The following is a 19,127-nucleotide window of genomic DNA, read 5'->3' as shown; positions in this document are numbered from 1 at the left end:
GGCCAATCCAATAGTTTTCATATATTTTTCAAGAATGTTATTTTTCTTCTACAATATTAAAATTACATATTAAAATTAAAAGGCAAAATATAAACTACAATTACTGACTATATGAATTTTTCATAAACTTTCAAAAGTAAAGTTGACTTTTTAATGTACTTTTAAAAAGTTGTATTATTTTTACAAAAATATACACAATTTTAACATTCAGTGTTCATTTACAGTGTAAGATACCTACATATATACAAATTTAATAGCAACATTAATTATTTTATATTGCAAAAATTTCCTCAGCTACCACACTTTCAAAACTGTTGCAAATACCATGCTAAATTGTGGGTACCTCCAAAACAATGAAAAAGGACATGACTAGACAAAAAAAAGAAACAAAAAAAGGAAACTTCATACCAGTATGCTGCTAAACCAGCATAGGGAGAGAGGGGATTAGGACTAATTAATTACTAATTAGTACTAGTAGTGTCCTGATTAAGTAGTATTTACCAATTTCATTTAAGGCTACCAGTGATTTAAAATCTGGCTTGCAAAATTCCTGCCTTTTTAACTACTGGCTCTTGGAAGCTGGTATGAGCTAGCTCCAGCATACCACTGTTAGCACCTTGGGAAATGATAATTCACTAGGCAGGATTTGTACCATTTATGCCCTCTGAGAGTAAGAATTTGACAAGTTACTTAATATGTCTTTTCTCATAACCAAGCATCCTCAGCTCAACGCTCCTCAGAGTTTAGATGAGCTTCCCAAGTTGGCAATACTCTATGTGTACTGTTACACATCAATGCTGGGAGGGTAATGCGTCCTGGGGACAACAGAAGCTTCACATTTGGAACCAACCCCAACTATGCCTTAGTAGTCTCTTCCTTTGACTGATTTTCTGAAAAGTTTTTTTCTCTCTAATAAACTGTAACCATGAATATAAATAGCTTTCAGTGAGTTCTGTGAGTACTTCCAGAGAATTATTGAAACTGAAGGTGGTTTTGAGAACCCCTCTTCTCAGAAGTGAGGGTGGTCTTATGGAGAACTGTGCCCTTTGGCCCTGTAATTTAGCTAACTCTGGGTATGCCCCCTTTTATTGAATTATAGATGTTTTTACATATTCTGAATACAAGCACTTTGCCAGATATATATATAAGGCAAATATTTTCTCCGTATGTGTGGAGTGCCTCTTTACTTGTTTAACAGTATCTTTCAATGAGCAGAAGTTTCAGCTCTGAAGAAGTAAAATTCATTATTTGCTTCTTTTATATTAAGTGCTATCTATGTGCTAAGAAATCTTTCCTGGCCCTGGTGTCATATTCTATGTTTTTTCTAGAAGTTTTATGCCCCTTATATGTATTTTAGAATTTGTTGATTATATCTGTCTCCTATCTTCTCCCTGAAAATGATGTTTACAGAAATTTCTTTATTTTCTTTTGCTTTTGTACAGAGCAAAGGGGAGACCATGCTGACCTGTACTGCTCTGGTCATACCAGGAGTCTACATCAATGTAATTTGAATTTAGAAAACCAATCCCAATATCCCATTAATTTTATATATTTGGAATCTGTTCCATTATGAAAAGTCATGAATTTATAGCTCATGTAAAAGTAAACTTTACTCCAGGAGATTGTAGGACCAGCCCCAGATAAGCCAAGTATATGATATTGAAAGAACACCTCAATCCTGAGGGGGGAAGAGGAGGAGATTAATGACATGTACTTTTAAGACAGGGACCCAATGCCCCATGCACAAATATTACCAGCTGGTGTGTGAGTAAAGGAGGAACAATGGAAGAAGCAGAACAAAAGAAACCATGGTAAATTTTCAATCTAAATTTTTTTTTTACCTTAAAATAATATTTAGAAAATCTGTAATTCCTCTTTCTATAATAAACTCAAAAGTCCCTCCCACAGCCCTAATGATTTTTACAAATGCTGGTCTGGTCCAGATGAAGGAATGAGAACTACATGCACTTTGCGTAGAAAAGAAATATTTGGTAAACACAATCTTGAATAAGATTGGTAAACTGAAGTCATAAATACAAATATGTTGCTGTCTAGGCCTACTTACCACTAGTAAAATATAAATGGGCTCAGAATTTCAGTGTTGCAAGAGATTAGATGATGAGTTAGTAAGCTTAGTAGAAGGAATGCATATGACAGTGGATTTAACTATTACTGGGTATCCTAGACTTAGTTGAGATCATGTCAGAGCGTTTACTACTGTGACACTATAATAAGAGAGCATTGCTGGGAAAAATCTTTTGTATAAACATTTTGCTGTGGTATCAGCCAAATGTGTACCTGCATGCATGTGTATACACATGAATGCATATTATTTGTAAAATATGCACATGGTTTTCTCGTTCATCATTTCCTGTCTAATAATACAGGGCAAGAACAACGTCTATATGAGTTAAGACTAAGTAATTCTCTAATTTTGTTTGTTTCCTTTTGAGTTTTTTACGGTAAAGGTGACTAGTTTAAGAAATTAAGGTATTATATGAGCTTTTTGGTGCCATTTGTAAAACTTATGACATTTAACTCAGACTCTTTATAAAACCCTACTCGCCCTTCTAATATGACAGTCTGAAAAGTTTTAAAAATAGGATATAGTCTGGAGCTTGCCCTCTTGTAAGGGCTCTGAAGGTGTTTTGCGGCCTCTCTTGTGTTTAGAAGGCAAACTTAATTTTTGTCATTGGCTATAAAATAGTAATTTCCTTTCACAGATGGCTGCTGAACTCACTACACCCAACAAAAGAATATTCAACTGGTTCTTGCTAATGTAAGTTCATGAAAAAACTGAAGCAGAACTCCTTGGAAAATAGAAAATGTTCTTTCCTTTTCTCTGTTTCCACAAAATGACAAGAGTATCAATGAACTGACAAATGAGCAGAGTGCCAATTTCATCTGAGGATTTCACTATTTCAGAAATACAGGTGCAGATTAATATGTCTTTAGATTTATATATTGAGATGAAATTTTAACACTGCAATACCCTTGATATATAATAAAATATAAATAATATTCAGCTGTTATGTTCCATGCTGAAATTATCCCACTGATTCTCATCATTTATCATTCCTTTCTAACTAAAGAAATCTATAACTCTTAAACTGATGAGTTCTCTTTCATTTACTTTGAGACTGTGACTGTAGCAGGATTAATACATTCACTTCTTGCCTCAGTTCAGTAGCTATCTATAACCTCTGTTAGACCCAAACGGTCTACGAGGGATTCCAACTCGCCCAAGAACCGCCAAGAGTCGAGAGCCGCTGCAACACGCAAGAGGTTTATTAGGAGCCGATGCACCGGGGTTCCCTGAACCTCACGCAGGAGGCCGATGGGGAACCCCTAAAAGCGGAATCACATACTTTTTATAGGTTTATTTACTCATAGGGCGGGTATATTCTCACAATGATTGGGTAAATGTGGTGACTTTTGAATTCATTGGCTTAGGAACTTTTGTCCCACCTTCTGGCCGTTATAGTTGTCTGTTCATTGTGGCGGTTAGGGCGTATACCTGTTACGGGCAACTGGAAAATTACCCGCTGTCTGGCAAGTCCCCGTCAACTGAAAAACTCCAAGAATTGGTTTCGATAGGGAGAAGGAGTGGCGCACGATAGGGAGAAGAACTGGTTTCGATAGGGAGAAGGAGTGGCGCACGATAGGGAGAAGAATTGGTTTACGGGAACAAGTGAGGGGGTGGAAAGTCCCTAAAGGCCCCACATTCCCCCCCCTTTTTTTTGTAACTAATTTCAATCATGGAATTTCAGTTTCTTTTTGCGAGTTTTGGTATTGTTGCCTTAGCATTAAAACTTGTACCGTACTAATGCGTTCTCTAATAAAGGCTATCAGGCGATTCAGAATGCATGGTCCAAAAGTTAAGAGCAACAATAAAATAATGAGGGGCCCTAACAAGGTGGAAACTAAAGTAGTAAGCCAGGGAGATTTATCAAACCACGATTGAAACCATCCTTTTTGATTTTTCCTTTCCTGTTGTCTTTTGTCCAGGCGCTCCCTAAGTTTGTCCATAGTTTTGGTAATAGCCCCAGAATGATCAATATAAAAACAGCATTCTTCTTTTAGTGCAGCACATAGTTCGCCCTCCTTAAGGAACAGCAGATCTAATCCCCTCCTGTTTTGCATTACCACCTCTGAAAGCGAGGTGAGGGATTCTTTTAACTGAGTTATGGAACTTTCTAATGCCCGGAGGTCAACATCTACAGCTTGCCTTAAGGCATCATAATAGTGGGGTTTTGGATGAGGGCTGTTGTACCCATTCCTACCCCGGCTGCCATTCCTAGTCCTAGGAGTACAGCCAGGGTGAGTGTTATGGGTTCCCTCTTAAACCTTCCTCTGCCCTCATATTCATCTAGAAAGGATGAATCTGAATGATAAATGAGTCTGGGGACCAGCTGAACTAACACACAAAAATCGGTTGAAGCTTTAAGGACCTCTAAAGAAATGCAGGGGGTCAATCCTGTGTTACATGCCCACCATCCATCCGGAGGAGGGAGGAGATACCCTGAGCCCTGTGGGAGGCTTAAATTGGCACAAAGATGTCGGTGGGACGAGGGGGGCGTTCCTACACATGTACCGTTTCCTAATACTGAGGCCAGGGTCAATTTACTATTTCCTTCTTGTTTCCATCGACATTGATCTGGAGTGTTAACATTATTATAATTAGAATTATATCCTATAGCATCATAATAAGGGGGAGGAGCAGCATAGCAAAGCCAACATGATTTGGTAGCCTCCGGGTTTGTGGCATTTAAAACCTCAAAAGCCGCCTGGACCAATGAGAGCATTCGGTCCCGGGGGGTCTTGGGCTTGATTGTTATTCCTTTTGGCTCAGAAGTTTGGTTTCTTATCTCTGGTAACGCTGTGGGAGGGGCCAAAGGTAGCGAAGACTGCCCTATCTCAGGGTTGGGGCTTATAGGAACTGGAGTAGGGGTTTCAATTTTTAGTTTGATGGTCATTAGTAATCCATCATTATATCCTTCTTTATAAAACCTGATTCCCCATGAATGGCCATTTATCCAGTTTTTATCCTTTTTTCCTGGTTCACTAAAAGAGATCTTAAGGGGATGGCACCATTTATTACATTCAGGCCTATAAGTTAAGGGGTTGGTTGGGTGTGTATAATTGGCTGTCACCTTAATAAAGTCCCAGCCAGAGGTGGGCTTCCAATAGGTGTCTCCTGTGGTTTCACACCCCCAGCTTTTACAATAAAAATGTTCCTTTCCCCCACATTGATAATTTAGGGACCTATGGCGATGAAATCCCGGGCATACATAAAAGGTAGGGTTGCTAAGTTTCTGTCGCGTACCCGAGTTTTGGCAGCCGTATTGGCCGGCCCAACCGGGTATGGATGGGGCATTTTGACGATGATGGGAGTGTGCTGTGTCCCAATTGGGAGCTCCTATGGCTAATTTACAAACATCGGGGAAAAGGTCTGGCCACCAGGTCCAAGGAGCAGCAGTATGGCTAACAGACCATATTACATCTCCAGTTTGGGAAATTACCTGCCAGGTTAAATGCTGGGGCAGGTGAGGACTAAAATTACTCACAGTCAGTAGGGGTAACAAAGTTAAAGTTATAAGTCTGATGATCGCAGAAGCTTGAGCTTGAGCGGGTTGCTGGTCTTTTGGGCTCGCCATTCCGATGTTGCAGATGCTGGTGCGGCCTTCACGTGTGAAGCGTGGATCCACGCAGCGATGCCGTCTACCTTTATAGCCGTGGGGGTGGTGAGCAGGACGATGTATGGTCCTTTCCACCGAGGCTCTAGAGTCTGGGTTCGGTGCCGACGGACGTACACGGAATCTCCGACTTGGAAGGGATGAGCCTCTGCTGGTGTTCCTGGTCGGTAAGCCTCTGCCAGCTGGGACCACACCTCCTTTTGGACCAACTGGAGTCCCAACAGCCTAGCATATAAGTCAGTGTTATTCTGGCAGTCAGGACTTAATTTCTCCCTTAGCGTAAAAAGAGGAGGTGGGGCCCCGTATAGTATTTCAAATGGAGTAAGATAATAGCGGGAGGGGGTATTTCTAGCCCGGAACAGGGCTAAGGGAAGGAACACCGTCCAATCTGTACCGCCAGTCTCTATGGACAATTTAGTTAGGGTCTCTTTTAGAGTTCTATTCATTCTCTCTACCTATCCTGAACTCTGGGGTCTATAGGCACAATGTAATTTCCAATCAGTCCCCAGGTATTTGGCCACACCCTGACTTACCTGGGCGACGAAGGCGGGACCATTATCTGATCCTATTACCTTTGGTGCCCCGAACCGGGGGAAAATTTCTTCTAAGATCTTTTTGGCCACCACAGTAGCTGTCTCCTTCTTCGTCGGGAAAGCTTCTACCCATCCTGAGAAGGTATCTATAAAAACTAGAAGATACCTGTTACCGTACCTTCCAGGGCGTATTTCAGTGAAGTCGACCTCCCAATAGGCTCCTGGGCGGTCTCCTCTGAGCCTTTTTCCGACCTCAAGTTTTCCTTTATGGGAGTTTACCTGTTGGCATGGAATGCACTCTCGTGCAATCTGCTCAGCTAATTTAGTTAGTCCAGGGGTATCATAACCTGTCTTGTGTAGTAGGGACACCATCTTTTTGGTTCCCAAGTGTGTCCATCTGTGAATCTGTTGTAGCATGGATTTTGCTTGTTGAGGAGATAATGTTCCTTTAGTTATGGCTGGGGTAATTGTTCCCCTATCATTTGGTTTCCCAGGACTCTCATCTGATAGTTCTAGTATGATTTCCCGTAGAGCCACTTCTCGTGCCACCCTATCTGCCAATTTGTTGCCTCTTGTCACCGGGGTATTGTCCTTCTGGTGTCCGGGGCAATGAATGATGCTGACTTTAGTGGGGAGCATGAGGGCAGCTAGCAGTGCCACTATTTCTTCTTTGTTTTTAATTTCTTTGCCCGCCGAGGTGAGCAACCCTCTTTGTTGGTAAATGGCCCCATGGACATGGGCGGTAGCAAATGCGTACCTACTGTCCGTATAGATGTTTACTTTTTTGTTTTCTGCTAGTTCCAATGCTCTAGTCATGGCGATTAGTTCAGCCCGTTGGGCCGATGTCCCTTGCGGTAATGCGGCTGCCCAGATGACCTCTTTCCCGTCTACCATGGCAGCTCCCGCCCGACGCTTACCTTCCTCTAGGAAACTGCTTCCGTCAGTAAACCAGGTAACGTCGGCGTTGGGGAGGGGCTGATCCATCAAGTCTGGTCTGCTACCGTGTGCTGCAGCCAGTACTTCCTGACAATCATGGATGACGGTAGTGCTTTCCAGGTCAGGGTCGGGTAGCAAGGTGGCCGGGTTGAGTCCTGTGGCTGAGGTAAACTTAATACGATCTGAGTTTAACAGCAGGGCTTGGTAATGAGTCATCCTGGCATTTGTTAGCCATCTGTCGGGTGGCTGGCGAATTACACTTTCTAATGCATGGGGGGCTGTTATCGTTAGGTTCTGCCCCAAAGTCAGTTTGTCAGCATCTTTGACCAAAGCGGCCACCGCGGCGATTATTTTTAAACAGGCGGGCCATCCTGCTGCCACAGGATCCAATTTCTTTGATAGGTACGCAACCGGGCGATTCCAGGGGCCCAGTTTCTGAATTAGTACTCCCTTTGCAATACCTTTATTCTCGGCCACGTACAGATGAAAAGGCTTAGTGATCCTTCCCCCGTTCCTTTTTTTAGGGCATTCTCTTGCCCAATGACCTTTTTCTTTACAGTAGGCACATTGGTCCTTGTCTAATGGCCGCCTTCTATCCGTTGTTCGCCCTTCCTGTCTATTTCTGTCTCTACTGTTTCCTCCTCTGACTACAGTGGCCAGTATCTTACTCAAATGTCTTTCTTGCCTCTTATCTCATCTTACCTCACGAGCCTCTTGTTCCTTCTGCTTTCTTTCTTCTCTTTCTTCTTCTGTCTCCCTCTTATTATATACCTTATCTGCCTCTTTTACTAAGTCCTGAAGGGAGAAACCTTGTAGGCCATCCAGCCTTTGTAACTTCTTTCTAATATCAGGGGCCGCCTGGTCAATAAAGGCCATTGCTATGGTGGCCTTATGTTCCTCAGAAGTTGGATCATAAGGAGTGAATCGTCTAAAAGCCTCCATTAAGCGTTCTAGGAACACGGTTGGCGATTCCTGGGGCCCCTGAGTTACCTCTCTTACCTTAGCCAAATTCGTGGGGCGCCTGGCCGCTCCATGGAGACCCGCCACCAGAGCCTGGCGATACATTTTCAGGTGCTCCTTACCTTCCGGGGTATTAAAGTCCCAATTCGGCCTGACGAGTGGAAACCCGGCATCAATCTCGTTAGGCAACTGGGTAGGTTGTCCATTGGCGGCTAACACATTCTTTTTAGCCTCCAGGAGAACCCGTTGCCTCTCCTCAGTTGTGAGGAGAGTCTGGAGGAGCTGTTGACAATCATCCCAGGTGGGTTGGTGGGTGAAGACAAGAGACTCTATTAAAGCAGTAAGAGCCTGTGGGTTTTTAGAGAAAGTAGGGTTATGCATCTTCCAATTATAAAGATCTGCAGAGGAAAAGGGCCAGTATTGAAGGGGTCTATTCCCGTGGTTATCGGGGGGGCCATATTCTCTAAGGGGTAAAGCAGTAGAATCCGGGGAAACAGCCCTCCGGCTTCTGGTGCCCGCCGAGGGACCCCCCCTTTCTGCCATAACAGGTGGCCCTACTGGTGCGGAGGGTTGTGAAGCTGGGGGTCCTAGGGGCGACATGGGATTTAGGGCCGGAGGATAAGGAGGTGGGGAATCTAGAAGAAGCAAATCAGACTGCAGGTCAGGATATATCGCCTTTGGCGGGTCCGGGGCAGCAGATGACTTTTCTGTGTCTGGGGTTTTCTTCAGGGCCAATATCTCCGATTGTGCTGGAGCGCATGCAGACGTGCCTGTTGAGGAAACAAAGGGCCGGACCCACGGAGGCGGGGAGAGAACTAGATCTTCCCAGACCAGGATATATGGTATCTGGTCTGGGTGTCCGTGGGGTCCTGTGTTAAAGACCCTAGACTTGACTAGCCCAACCTTATCTAACAAAAAAGATCCTTCGGGTGGCCACCCTGTCTGAAATGTAGGCCACTCAGAGGTACACAGCGTTTGCCATTTTCCTTTCCTTACTTCTACCGAAAGGTTGTGGGCCCTAGCCCTAACTTCGGTCCAGTGGCTTAGGGTAAGAGAAAGAGGAGTCGTCATAGTTTGTCCCATTGTCGTCCGTCAAAAGAAAGATAATAGTACAGAAAAACAATAAAATTTCAAAAGACACACATTGATATTGCCGCCGCGAACTTAAACCCGAAACCAACTCAAATTCAGATGGCAGCTTATATAACCTGCCAGAACCAGCCGCCGCGAACTTAAACCCGAAACCAACTCAAATTCAGATGGCAGCTTATATAACCTGCCAGAACCAGATGAAGGGGAGACAAAATTTGTTTCTCCTTCCAGATGGACCACCAGGGCGTCCCCCGGGGCCCGTGGACACCAGCTTTCAGCACGTCTGCCTAGCCAGGAGTCCAATACAGATTCCACAGCAAGCCGGTTCGCACGGCTTTTTCCTAATGGCGGCTAGCAACAAACAAACGACAAACAAACAGACAATTGGGCTCGAGCCTACCTGATACCTCCGACTCCCGATGTTCTTGTGACCCGGGGGCGAGTGGGGATCCCGGACGAGCCCCCAAATGTTAGACCCAAACGGTCTACGAGGGATTCCAACTCGCCCAAGAACCGCCAAGAGTCGAGAGCCGCTGCAACACGCAAGAGGTTTATTAGGAGCCGATGCACCGGGGTTCCCTGAACCTCACGCAGGAGGCCGATGGGGAACCCCTAAAAGCGGAATCACATACTTTTTATAGGTTTATTTACTCATAGGGCGGGTATATTCTCACAATGATTGGGTAAATGTGGTGACTTTTGAATTCATTGGCTTAGGAACTTTTGTCCCACCTTCTGGCCGTTATAGTTGTCTGTTCATTGTGGCGGTTAGGGCGTATACCTGTTACGGGCAACTGGAAAATTACCCGCTGTCTGGCAAGTCCCCGTCAACTGAAAAACTCCAAGAATTGGTTTCGATAGGGAGAAGGAGTGGCGCACGATAGGGAGAAGAACTGGTTTCGATAGGGAGAAGGAGTGGCGCACGATAGGGAGAAGAATTGGTTTACGGGAACAAGTGAGGGGGTGGAAAGTCCCTAAAGGCCCCACACCTCCATTTGACATAGTTTTAATCCCCTCCCTAATTTCAATAAAAAAGTTCTTTAGAAATAATAAAAACAAAATTAGTGTATTATATTCACATTCATTGATTATATTCTGGAAGGTTTACCTATTAAAGCCACCAGGTCATTTGTACTTTTAACAGAACTGCATTCTGCTGATAGCGTTTTCCTTCTAGTTTCATTTTGCGCTGGAAAAACCGTGTAGCAGGTTTTTCCAAAGTGTGTTTCTTGAAGTATCAGAGTCCTGCAGGATATTGTAGTTCTTCAGCCAAAATAAAGGGAGGTAAGATTTAATGAGCCAGTGTATTTGGGAACTTCTGGGTTAAAACAAGGGAAGGCGTTTTCACCTCTTTACTACAGAATTCTCAGGGTTTTTGAAATGCTGGTATGTACTGTGACTTTCTAAAAATGCCATGAATTCTCAAACTTTTCTCAAATATTGGAAACCATGAAATCATTCAAAAATATAAGTTTTTAAAATGAAAACAGGTTGTATCAAGTTAATATCCCAATTCCCTTTCCATCAAGATACTGAAATCAATCTTAAATCAATTAAAGAATAAAGAAATAAATTACAGAATATACAGTAGAATATTGTACAGCCATCAGAAATAATTCTTTAAAAAAAAATATATATATATACATATATATATATATTTTTTTTTTTTTTGCGGTACGCGGGCCTCTCACTGTTGTGGCCTCTCCCACTGCGGAGCACAGGCTCCGGACGCGCAGGCTCAGCGGCCATGGCTCACGGGCCTAGCCGCTCCGTGGCACGTGGGATCCTCCCGGACTGGGGCACGAACCCGTGTCCCCTGCATCGGCAGGCGGACTCTCACCCACTGCGCCACCAGGGAAGCCCCTTTAAAATATTTTTTAATGGTATTGGGACATGCTAATGATATAATAATATTGAATAAAAATAATATACAACTATAGAGAATTTGGCAATATTACTGGATGTTATTGAAAATTACCAGAAAAATAGTAGAAAATTAATGAAAGGAAATACACAGGAAAAAAATGGCCATGGTTTTCTGGCTTATTTTTTTCCTTGCATTTTTCTGTAAATTTTACTTTTTAAATATTAACATGTATTAACTTTATAATATGAAGAGAGTGAAAACTTTCCCCTTCATTTCATTTTCTCTACTATTGTCAGCCCATCATTATTTCTCTGTTTTAGCTGACTCTTTACTTTCTCTTTACCTCAAATCAATCCTCTGTATCCGGAGTCAGCAATTGGGATGCTGCCTGTTTTTTGTCAATAAAGTCTTATTGGAACATGGTCATGCCCACTTGTTTATATATTGTCTGTGGCTGCTTCTGCTCTGTGGCAGAGTTGAGTAGTTAAGACACAGACTGTATAGCTTGCAAAGCCTAAAATATTTACTTTGTCACCAGGCTAGGACCAGAGAGGCAAATAGGGCCCCCAGGATACACTCACTCTCAGGAGACAGGCACTTACTCTTGGGGCAATGATGGGTTCAGATGTGTGCGGCACTCACCTGTCCAGTAGATGCTTGTGTCAGTTTGGCCTGGGAGGAACAAATGCAATAAAAGAATTGGATGTGCAAGAGATTTACTGGAGGAAATGCCTATGGAGAGGAAGAGGAAGAAGCAGCAGGAGGAGGTGTGTGCTTGGGGAGAGGAGTCATCAGACCCACATGCAGGTCTGACCACTGTGACAGGAGAGAGGGACAGAAGATCCGATAGGAGGAGCCTCACAGTGCAGAGCTGTTCTGTTTCAGCACTGCCCACACGGAGCCCAAGAGCAAGACTGACGGTAGAGGAGTCCCACAGTGAGCAGGAGTGGCCTGAATCTAACACCCCTGCTTCAGCAGGAACGTCCAGGTGGGTCCACAGGTGCCACTGCTGGAGGCTGTCACCTGAATACATATATCACAGAAAGTTCTCTTGAAGAGACCTCTGAGCGGTACATCTCCATCCACCACAGCGCTTATAATATTTGCCTCTGTGATTTGAGGTGTGTGGCGAACATTGTGGTTATTTTCTCCAAACCATCACACCTCTGATTTTCGGCTTGGGAGAGATTGATTCCATTTTGGACTAAAGCAATCAGGGGTAGGTCATTCTGGGCCATAGTGGTGCATGGATGGTTCAATCAGAATGAACTTTAGGATTTTTATTAAGTGGGTGGAGTTTGTAGTAGGTTCTCTCTCCTTGGATATGAACAAGGAAGCATGTAACCATGGCTGTTGCTGGGTTAGTCAAGAATGCTTTCAGCTAAAAGTATCCAAAATACCTGATTGGAGTAGTCTGTTACAGTTAAAGAACAAGCGGATCAGAGATGCAAGGTTGCTGGCATTAGTTCAATGGTTTTGAGGGAACATCCACTTGGCCTCATCACTGCAGCAGCTCCATCCTCACGCATTCATATTCAGCGGCAGGGGGTAAAGTGGCACAAGGCACCTGGCATTATTTCTCCTCACGTGCCTTCCGGCCCTCCTCCCATCAGGGATGAATAAGTATCATTCTCAGACACCTCAGAACCATGACTGGGTTACACACTGACATCTAATGCAGACCATGGACCCACATTCCCTGAATCAGGGAATCTCTACACAGAAAACAAAAGTAGGGTTTCACCTAGTGTGCAGGTTCCAAGGAGGTGGAAAAATAGCTTCTGGAAGGGCAACACACAGAACTAGCACCTAGTTATCTTACAAGGCCAGCCTGAGGATGAAGCTGACACACAGAGATAGAGCTGGGAAAACACAGAGAAGTGGAGCCAGAGCCCCCATCAAACCACACGATGATATTCACTCTATGTCACGAATTTTCTGTTATGTGAACCCATGTAACCCTTTGGCAGTCTGGTAAATTTTAATTGGTTTCCTCGTTCCTGCCTCTGAAGAATTCTAGTTAACTGAAGGAAAGAAAGGTATCTTTGTCTTTAGACTTTCTAAAGTTGAAAATAAAGGGGGTTGGGTTGTATTTGTTAAGATGCTTTGGGTTATAAGTTACAAACAAACAAAAAAATTCCTAACTCAAAGTGACTAAATGGTAATGAAACACATGATCTCTTCTAGCAGGAAATCTAGAAGTAGGGCAGCATGCAAGAATTCAGCAGCTCAAGAACATCATCAAGAAATGAGATTCTTTCTGTCTCTCCACTCTGCAATCGGCATCAACTTCAGCCTAAGGCAAAGATGGCTGTCACTGGCAATGGAAGCTACATCTAAGAGGAGAGAGAAAGAGCACAGAACCCAAGGTTTCTCTTCAGTTTGACAGGATCCACCTGGACCAACAACACATGAAAAAAATGGAGAAGCAGCAGGGATGAGATTTGGGAATAGCTGATAATGTATGTATATACATGCGCATGCACACACACATACACACATACCTATGTAGCTAGTGGCCTATTTCTTCAGTTTAGAATAAATATAGTCTTAAGTACCACTTTCATCATCATAATTACATAAACTAATAACTGCTAAGTGTTTACCATATGCCAGGCATCCTTCTAAATATCTGTACATGCACTATCCATTAAATCCTCACTGTAACTGCCCTTTGAGGCTATTTTCATCATCCCTGCTGCACAGAGGAAGCAACTGAAGGCACAGAAATGTTAAGTAATTTGGACAAAGTCACACAGCTAGTAAGTGGCAGAGCTGATATTTGATTGCAGGAAATTTGAGTACAAGTTTTAGTTTCAAACAGTCCTGGATTTGGGTCCTTGGCTCTGTTATTTTCTGGCTGTGCAACCTTGCGCAAGTCACTTCCACCTCTTCAAGCTTCATGCTCCTCCTCCACGCAATGAATCAGATGACAGATCATGCTCCACATCATGGATATGCTCATCACTGTGCTGGAGTTCTCCAAGACCACCCTACGATTCTTCCTTAAAAGGACTCAGAACTCAGAAAAGCTGTTTTACTTAGGGTTATAGCTTATTACAGTGAACAGATACACGTTAAAATCAGGAAAAGGAGTACAGTGCAGACATAAGCTTCCAGTTATCCTCTCTCGGTCGGAATCTCCAGACAATGCTTAATCCTCCCAGCAATGACGTGGAGCAATATGCACAGAGTACTGCCAACCAGGGAAGCTCATCTGAGCCTTGGTGTCCAGGGCTGCTGTTGCAGGTTGGTAATGTAGGCATGGAGTACCCACACGGCTGACCATAGTCACTCAGGCTCAGGCTCCAGCCCAAGGACAAACCGATGGAGTGTGGCCCAAGGCTGCCACCATCAATCACATCATTAACATAAACTCTCTGGTGTGACCCGAGGCCCTAGCTATGCAAAGTCACTCTTATCAAGTAGGATATTCTGAGGATTTAGAGGTTATCTCCCAGAAGCCAGAGAAGGGCCAGTCCTTTCTTTGGGATACGAAAGATTTGAACAACCCAGGCCTGCTAGTTAACCCTTTACTGGGTAATCAGATTACATGAAATTTGTAAAATGTAATCAGTAACATTTGTCTCCTGGCAATCACTCAGTTCTCTCCTTTTACGCCCATCTTCATGGCCAGAAAGCAGCATTTAGCAATGAAAGACTTGAGAGGATCTATCCAGTTTCAACTCATTGATTACCCTTATTCAGAGATTAATACTATTCCTGGTCCCACAACTCATAAACATCAATAAATTGCAATATTTTGAAATCTCAGAACCAAGCGCTTTTAAAAGGGAAGATTCCTCAAAAGTCATAGCCCTGGGCAGAGTTCGCATCTCCCCACAACTGGGGCACCTGCCAGGTGCTGGTGGGGGACCCCGATGAACCCAAGGAGATGGGAAGAACCCCCAAGTGAACCAGTAGGACGTGGGGGGACTAAGGGGGGAGGAGAAGTGGAGATCAGATAGGACTGGCGCCCCTGAGGGGTGGCTGAGAGGGGGGAGGGGTTCCCACACCTGGAGGGACCCTCAGGGGCTCAGATCAGTGGGGGGGAATGGACCCAGCGTTTCTCCTGCCCAATCAGCTGGGGAAGTCTGCCCAGCTCTCGGGCCAGGTCCTACACCCTCAGAGGTCCCCTCCAGGCTGGGTTGGTCCTGGGGGCGTAGGAGGCAGGCCGGGGAGATCAGGAGAGGCAGGCAGGAGGGGCCTTCCAGGACCAGAGGAGCAAGAGAGGAGTGGAGGGTGTTTACCTCACCCACTTGAGCCCAGGAAGCCTGCTGGGCTCCCAAGTGGGGTCCCCTGCCCTCTGAGACCAGAGGTGGGAGGCACATCTGGGCCCCTTCTGTTCTGTTGAACCTAAGCCCACCCCCCACACCTCCTGGGCCTTTTCCAGGCCTGTGGGTCCTAAGTATAGGCCCCTCCCACCACCCAAACCTCACTCCTGCTTAGGCCCCGGCCTCCACAGCCAGGGCCTTTTCCACCTTTTTTTTTTTCCTCCTCCTCTTTTTTTACTACTGTAGCTCTGCTTTACCTTCCTGTTGTTGTTTCATCTATGTTTTTAGTTTTATATTTTTTCTAACATAGCTGTTACTTTCCTAGTCTAATTTTATTTTTCACTTTGTTATTGTCCCTTTTTTTTTGCTGCCCTGAGCAGCTTGCGAGAGCTTGGTTCATGAGCCAGGGGTCGGGCCAAAGCTCTTGCAGTGGGAGCTCTGAGTCCAAACCACTGCACTAACAGAGAACCTCAGAACCTACGGAATATTCATCGGAGTGAGGTCTCCCAGAGGTCCTCATCTCAGCACCAAGACCCAGCTCTACCCAACAGCCTACAAACTCCAGTGTTGGAAGCCTCAGGCCAAATGACCAGTAAGACAGGAACACAACCCCACTCATAAAAAAAGAAAAAAACAAAAGAGGCAGCAAAAAAATATGTCACAGATGAAGGAGCAAGATTAAAACCTACAAGACCAAATAAATGAAGGGGAAATAGGCAACCTACCTGAAAAAGCATTCAGAGTAATGACAGTAAAGATGATCCAGAATCTCAGAAATAGAATGGAGGCACGGATTGAAAAAATATGAGACGTTTAACAAAGATCTAGAAGAACTAAAGAATGAACAAACACAGATAAACAACACAATAACTGAAATAAAAAATACAATAGAAGGAATCAATAACAGAATAACTAAGGCAGAAGAATGAATAATTGAGCTGGAAGACAAAATCGTGGAAATAACTGCTGAGGAGCAGAATAAAGAAAAAAGAATGAAAAGAATTGACGACAATCTCAGAGACCTCTGGGACAACACTAAACACACCAATAGCAAATTATAGAGGTCCCAGAAGAAGAAGAAAAAAGAAAGGATCTGAGAAGATATTTGAAGAGATTATACTGGAAAAATTCCTGAATATAGGAAAGGAAATAGTCACCCAAGTCTAGGAAGCACAGAGAGCCTATTAATCAAACTAACAAAAATTAAATTCAAAGAAAAAATATTAAAAGCAGCAAGGGGGCTTCCCTGGTGGCGCAGTGATTGAGAGTCCGCCTGCTGATGCAGGGGACACAGGTTCGTGTCCCAGTCCAGGAAGATCCCACATGCCGCGGAGCGGCTAGGCCCGTGAGCCATGGCCACTGAGCCTGCGCGTCTGGAGGCTGTGCTCTGCAATGGGAGAGGCCACAACAGTGAGAGGCCCGCATACCTCAAAAAAAAAAAAAAAGCAGCAAGGGAGGGGCTTCCCTGGTGGCACAGTGGTAAAGAATCGGCCTGCCAATGCGGGGGACAGGGGTTCAAGCCCTGGTCCGAGAAGATCCCACATGCCATGGAGCAACTAGGCCCATGCACCACAACTACCGAGCCAGTGCTCTAGAGCCCACGAGCCCCAGCTACTGAGCCCATGTGCCACAACTACTAAATTCCATGCACCTAGAGCCCGTGCTCCACAACAAGAGAAGCCACCACAATGAGAAGGCTGTGCACTGCAACAAAGAGTAGCCCCCACTCACCACAACCAGAGAAAAGCCCACGCACAGTAACAAAGACCAACACAGCCAAAAAAAAAAAAAAAAAAAAAAAAAGCAGCAAGGGGAAAACAAAAAATAACAGACAAGGGAATCCCCATAAAGTTATCAGCTTATTTTTCAGCAGAAACTCTGCAGGCAAGAAGGGAGTGGCAGAATATACTAAAAGTGATGAAAGAGAAAAACCTACAGCCAAAATTACTCTACCCATCAAGGATCTCATTCAGATTGGATGGAGAAATCAGAAGCTCTTCAGAGAAGCAAAAGCTAACAGAATTCAGCACCACCGAACCAGCTTTATTACAAAGGCTAAAAAAACTTCTCTAGGCAGGAAACACAAGGGAAAAAAAAGACTCACAAAATAAAAAAAAAAAAAAAAAAAAAAAGACTCACAAAAAGAAACCCAAAACAATTAAGAAAATAGTAATAGGAACATACATATTGATAATAACCTTGAATGTAAATGGATTAAATGCCCCAACCAATGTAAACTGATACAGCCACTATGGAGAACAGTATGGAGGTTCCTTAAAAAACTACAAATAGAGCTACCATACGACCCAGCAATCCCACTACTGGGCATATACCCTGAAAAAAACATAATTCAAAAAGAGTCATGTACCAAAATGTTCATTGCAGCTCTATTTACAATAGCCAGGACATGGAAGCAACCTAAGTGTCCATCATTGGATGAATGGATAAAGAAGATGTGGCACATATATACAATGGAATATTACTCAGCCATAAACAGAAAAGGAGTTGAGATATTTGTAGTGAGGTGGATGGACCTAGAGTCTGTCATACAGAGTGAAGTAAGTCAGAAAGAGAAAAACAAATGCCATATGCTAACACATATATATGGACTCTAAGAAAAAAAAAAAAAAGGTCATGAAGAACCTAGGGGTAAGATGGGAATAAAGACACAGACCTACTAGAGAATGGACTTGAGGATATGGGGAGGCGGATGGTAAGCTGTGACAAAGTGAGAGAGTGGCATGGAAATATATACACTACCAAACGTAAAATAGATAGCTAGTGGGAAGCAGCCGCATAACACAGGGAGATCAGCTCAGTGGTTTGTGACCATCTACAGGGGTGGGATAGGGAGGGTGGGAGGGAGGGAGATGCAAGAGGGAAGAGATATGGGAACATATGTATATGTATAACTGATTCACTTTGTTATAAAGCAGAAACTAACACACCATTGTAAAGCAATTATACTCCAATAAAGATGTTAAATAAAAAGAAATGCCCCAACCAAATGACACAGACTGGCTGAATGGATACAAAAAGAAGACCTATATATGTGCTGTCTACAAGAGACCCACTTCAGACCTAGGGACACATACAGACTGAAAGTGAGGGGATGGAAATAGATATTCCATGCAAATGGAAATCAAAAGAAAGCTGGAGTAGCAATTCTCATATCAAACAAAATAGACTTTAAAATAAAGACTACTACAAGAGACAAAGAAGGAAACTACATAAGGATCAAGGGATCAATCCAAGAAGAGACATAACAATTGTAAATATTTATGCATCCAACATAGGAGCACCTCAATACACAAGGCAAATGCTAACAGCCATAAAAGGGGAAATCAACAGTAACACAATAATAGTAAGGGACTTTAATACCCCACTTTCACCAATGGACAGATCATCCAAAATGAAAATAAATAAGGAAACACAAGCTTTAAATGACACATTAAACAAGATGGACTTGATTGATATTTATAGGACATTCCATCCAAAAACAACAGAATACACTCTCTTCTCAAGTGCTCATGGAGCATTCCCCAGGATAGACCATATCTTGGGTCACAAATCAAGCCTTGATAAATTTAAGAAAATTAAAATTGTATCAGGTATCTTTTCCGACCACAACGCTATGAGACTAGATATCAATTACAGGAAAAAAAAATGTAAAAACAACAAATACATGGAAGCTAAACAGTGCACTGCTAAATAACCAAGAGATCACTGAAGAAATCAAAGAAGAAATTAAAAAGATACATAGAAACAA

General features: G+C 43.5%; 1 protein-coding gene across 1 annotated transcript; it reads right to left on the bottom strand.

Annotated features, from left to right (window-relative positions):
- Positions 1–7,687: 7,687 nt before the first annotated feature.
- LOC116750678 lies at positions 7,688–9,208 on the bottom strand (the record flags this gene model as incomplete). The annotated part of the gene is given in 1 exon segment (XM_032625622.1): positions 7,688–9,208. A coding segment is annotated over 1 exon segment (1,521 nt), but the record flags the coding sequence as incomplete, so codon positions are not given.
- Between the last annotated feature and the right edge of the window lie 9,919 nt (positions 9,209–19,127).

Source organism: Phocoena sinus, chromosome 3, assembly GCF_008692025.1.
Source record: "Phocoena sinus isolate mPhoSin1 chromosome 3, mPhoSin1.pri, whole genome shotgun sequence".
NCBI classification, from domain to species: domain Eukaryota; kingdom Metazoa; phylum Chordata; class Mammalia; order Artiodactyla; family Phocoenidae; genus Phocoena; species Phocoena sinus.
Note: the sequence above shows the minus strand (reverse complement) of the source record. Positions and strands in the feature narration are given on the sequence as shown.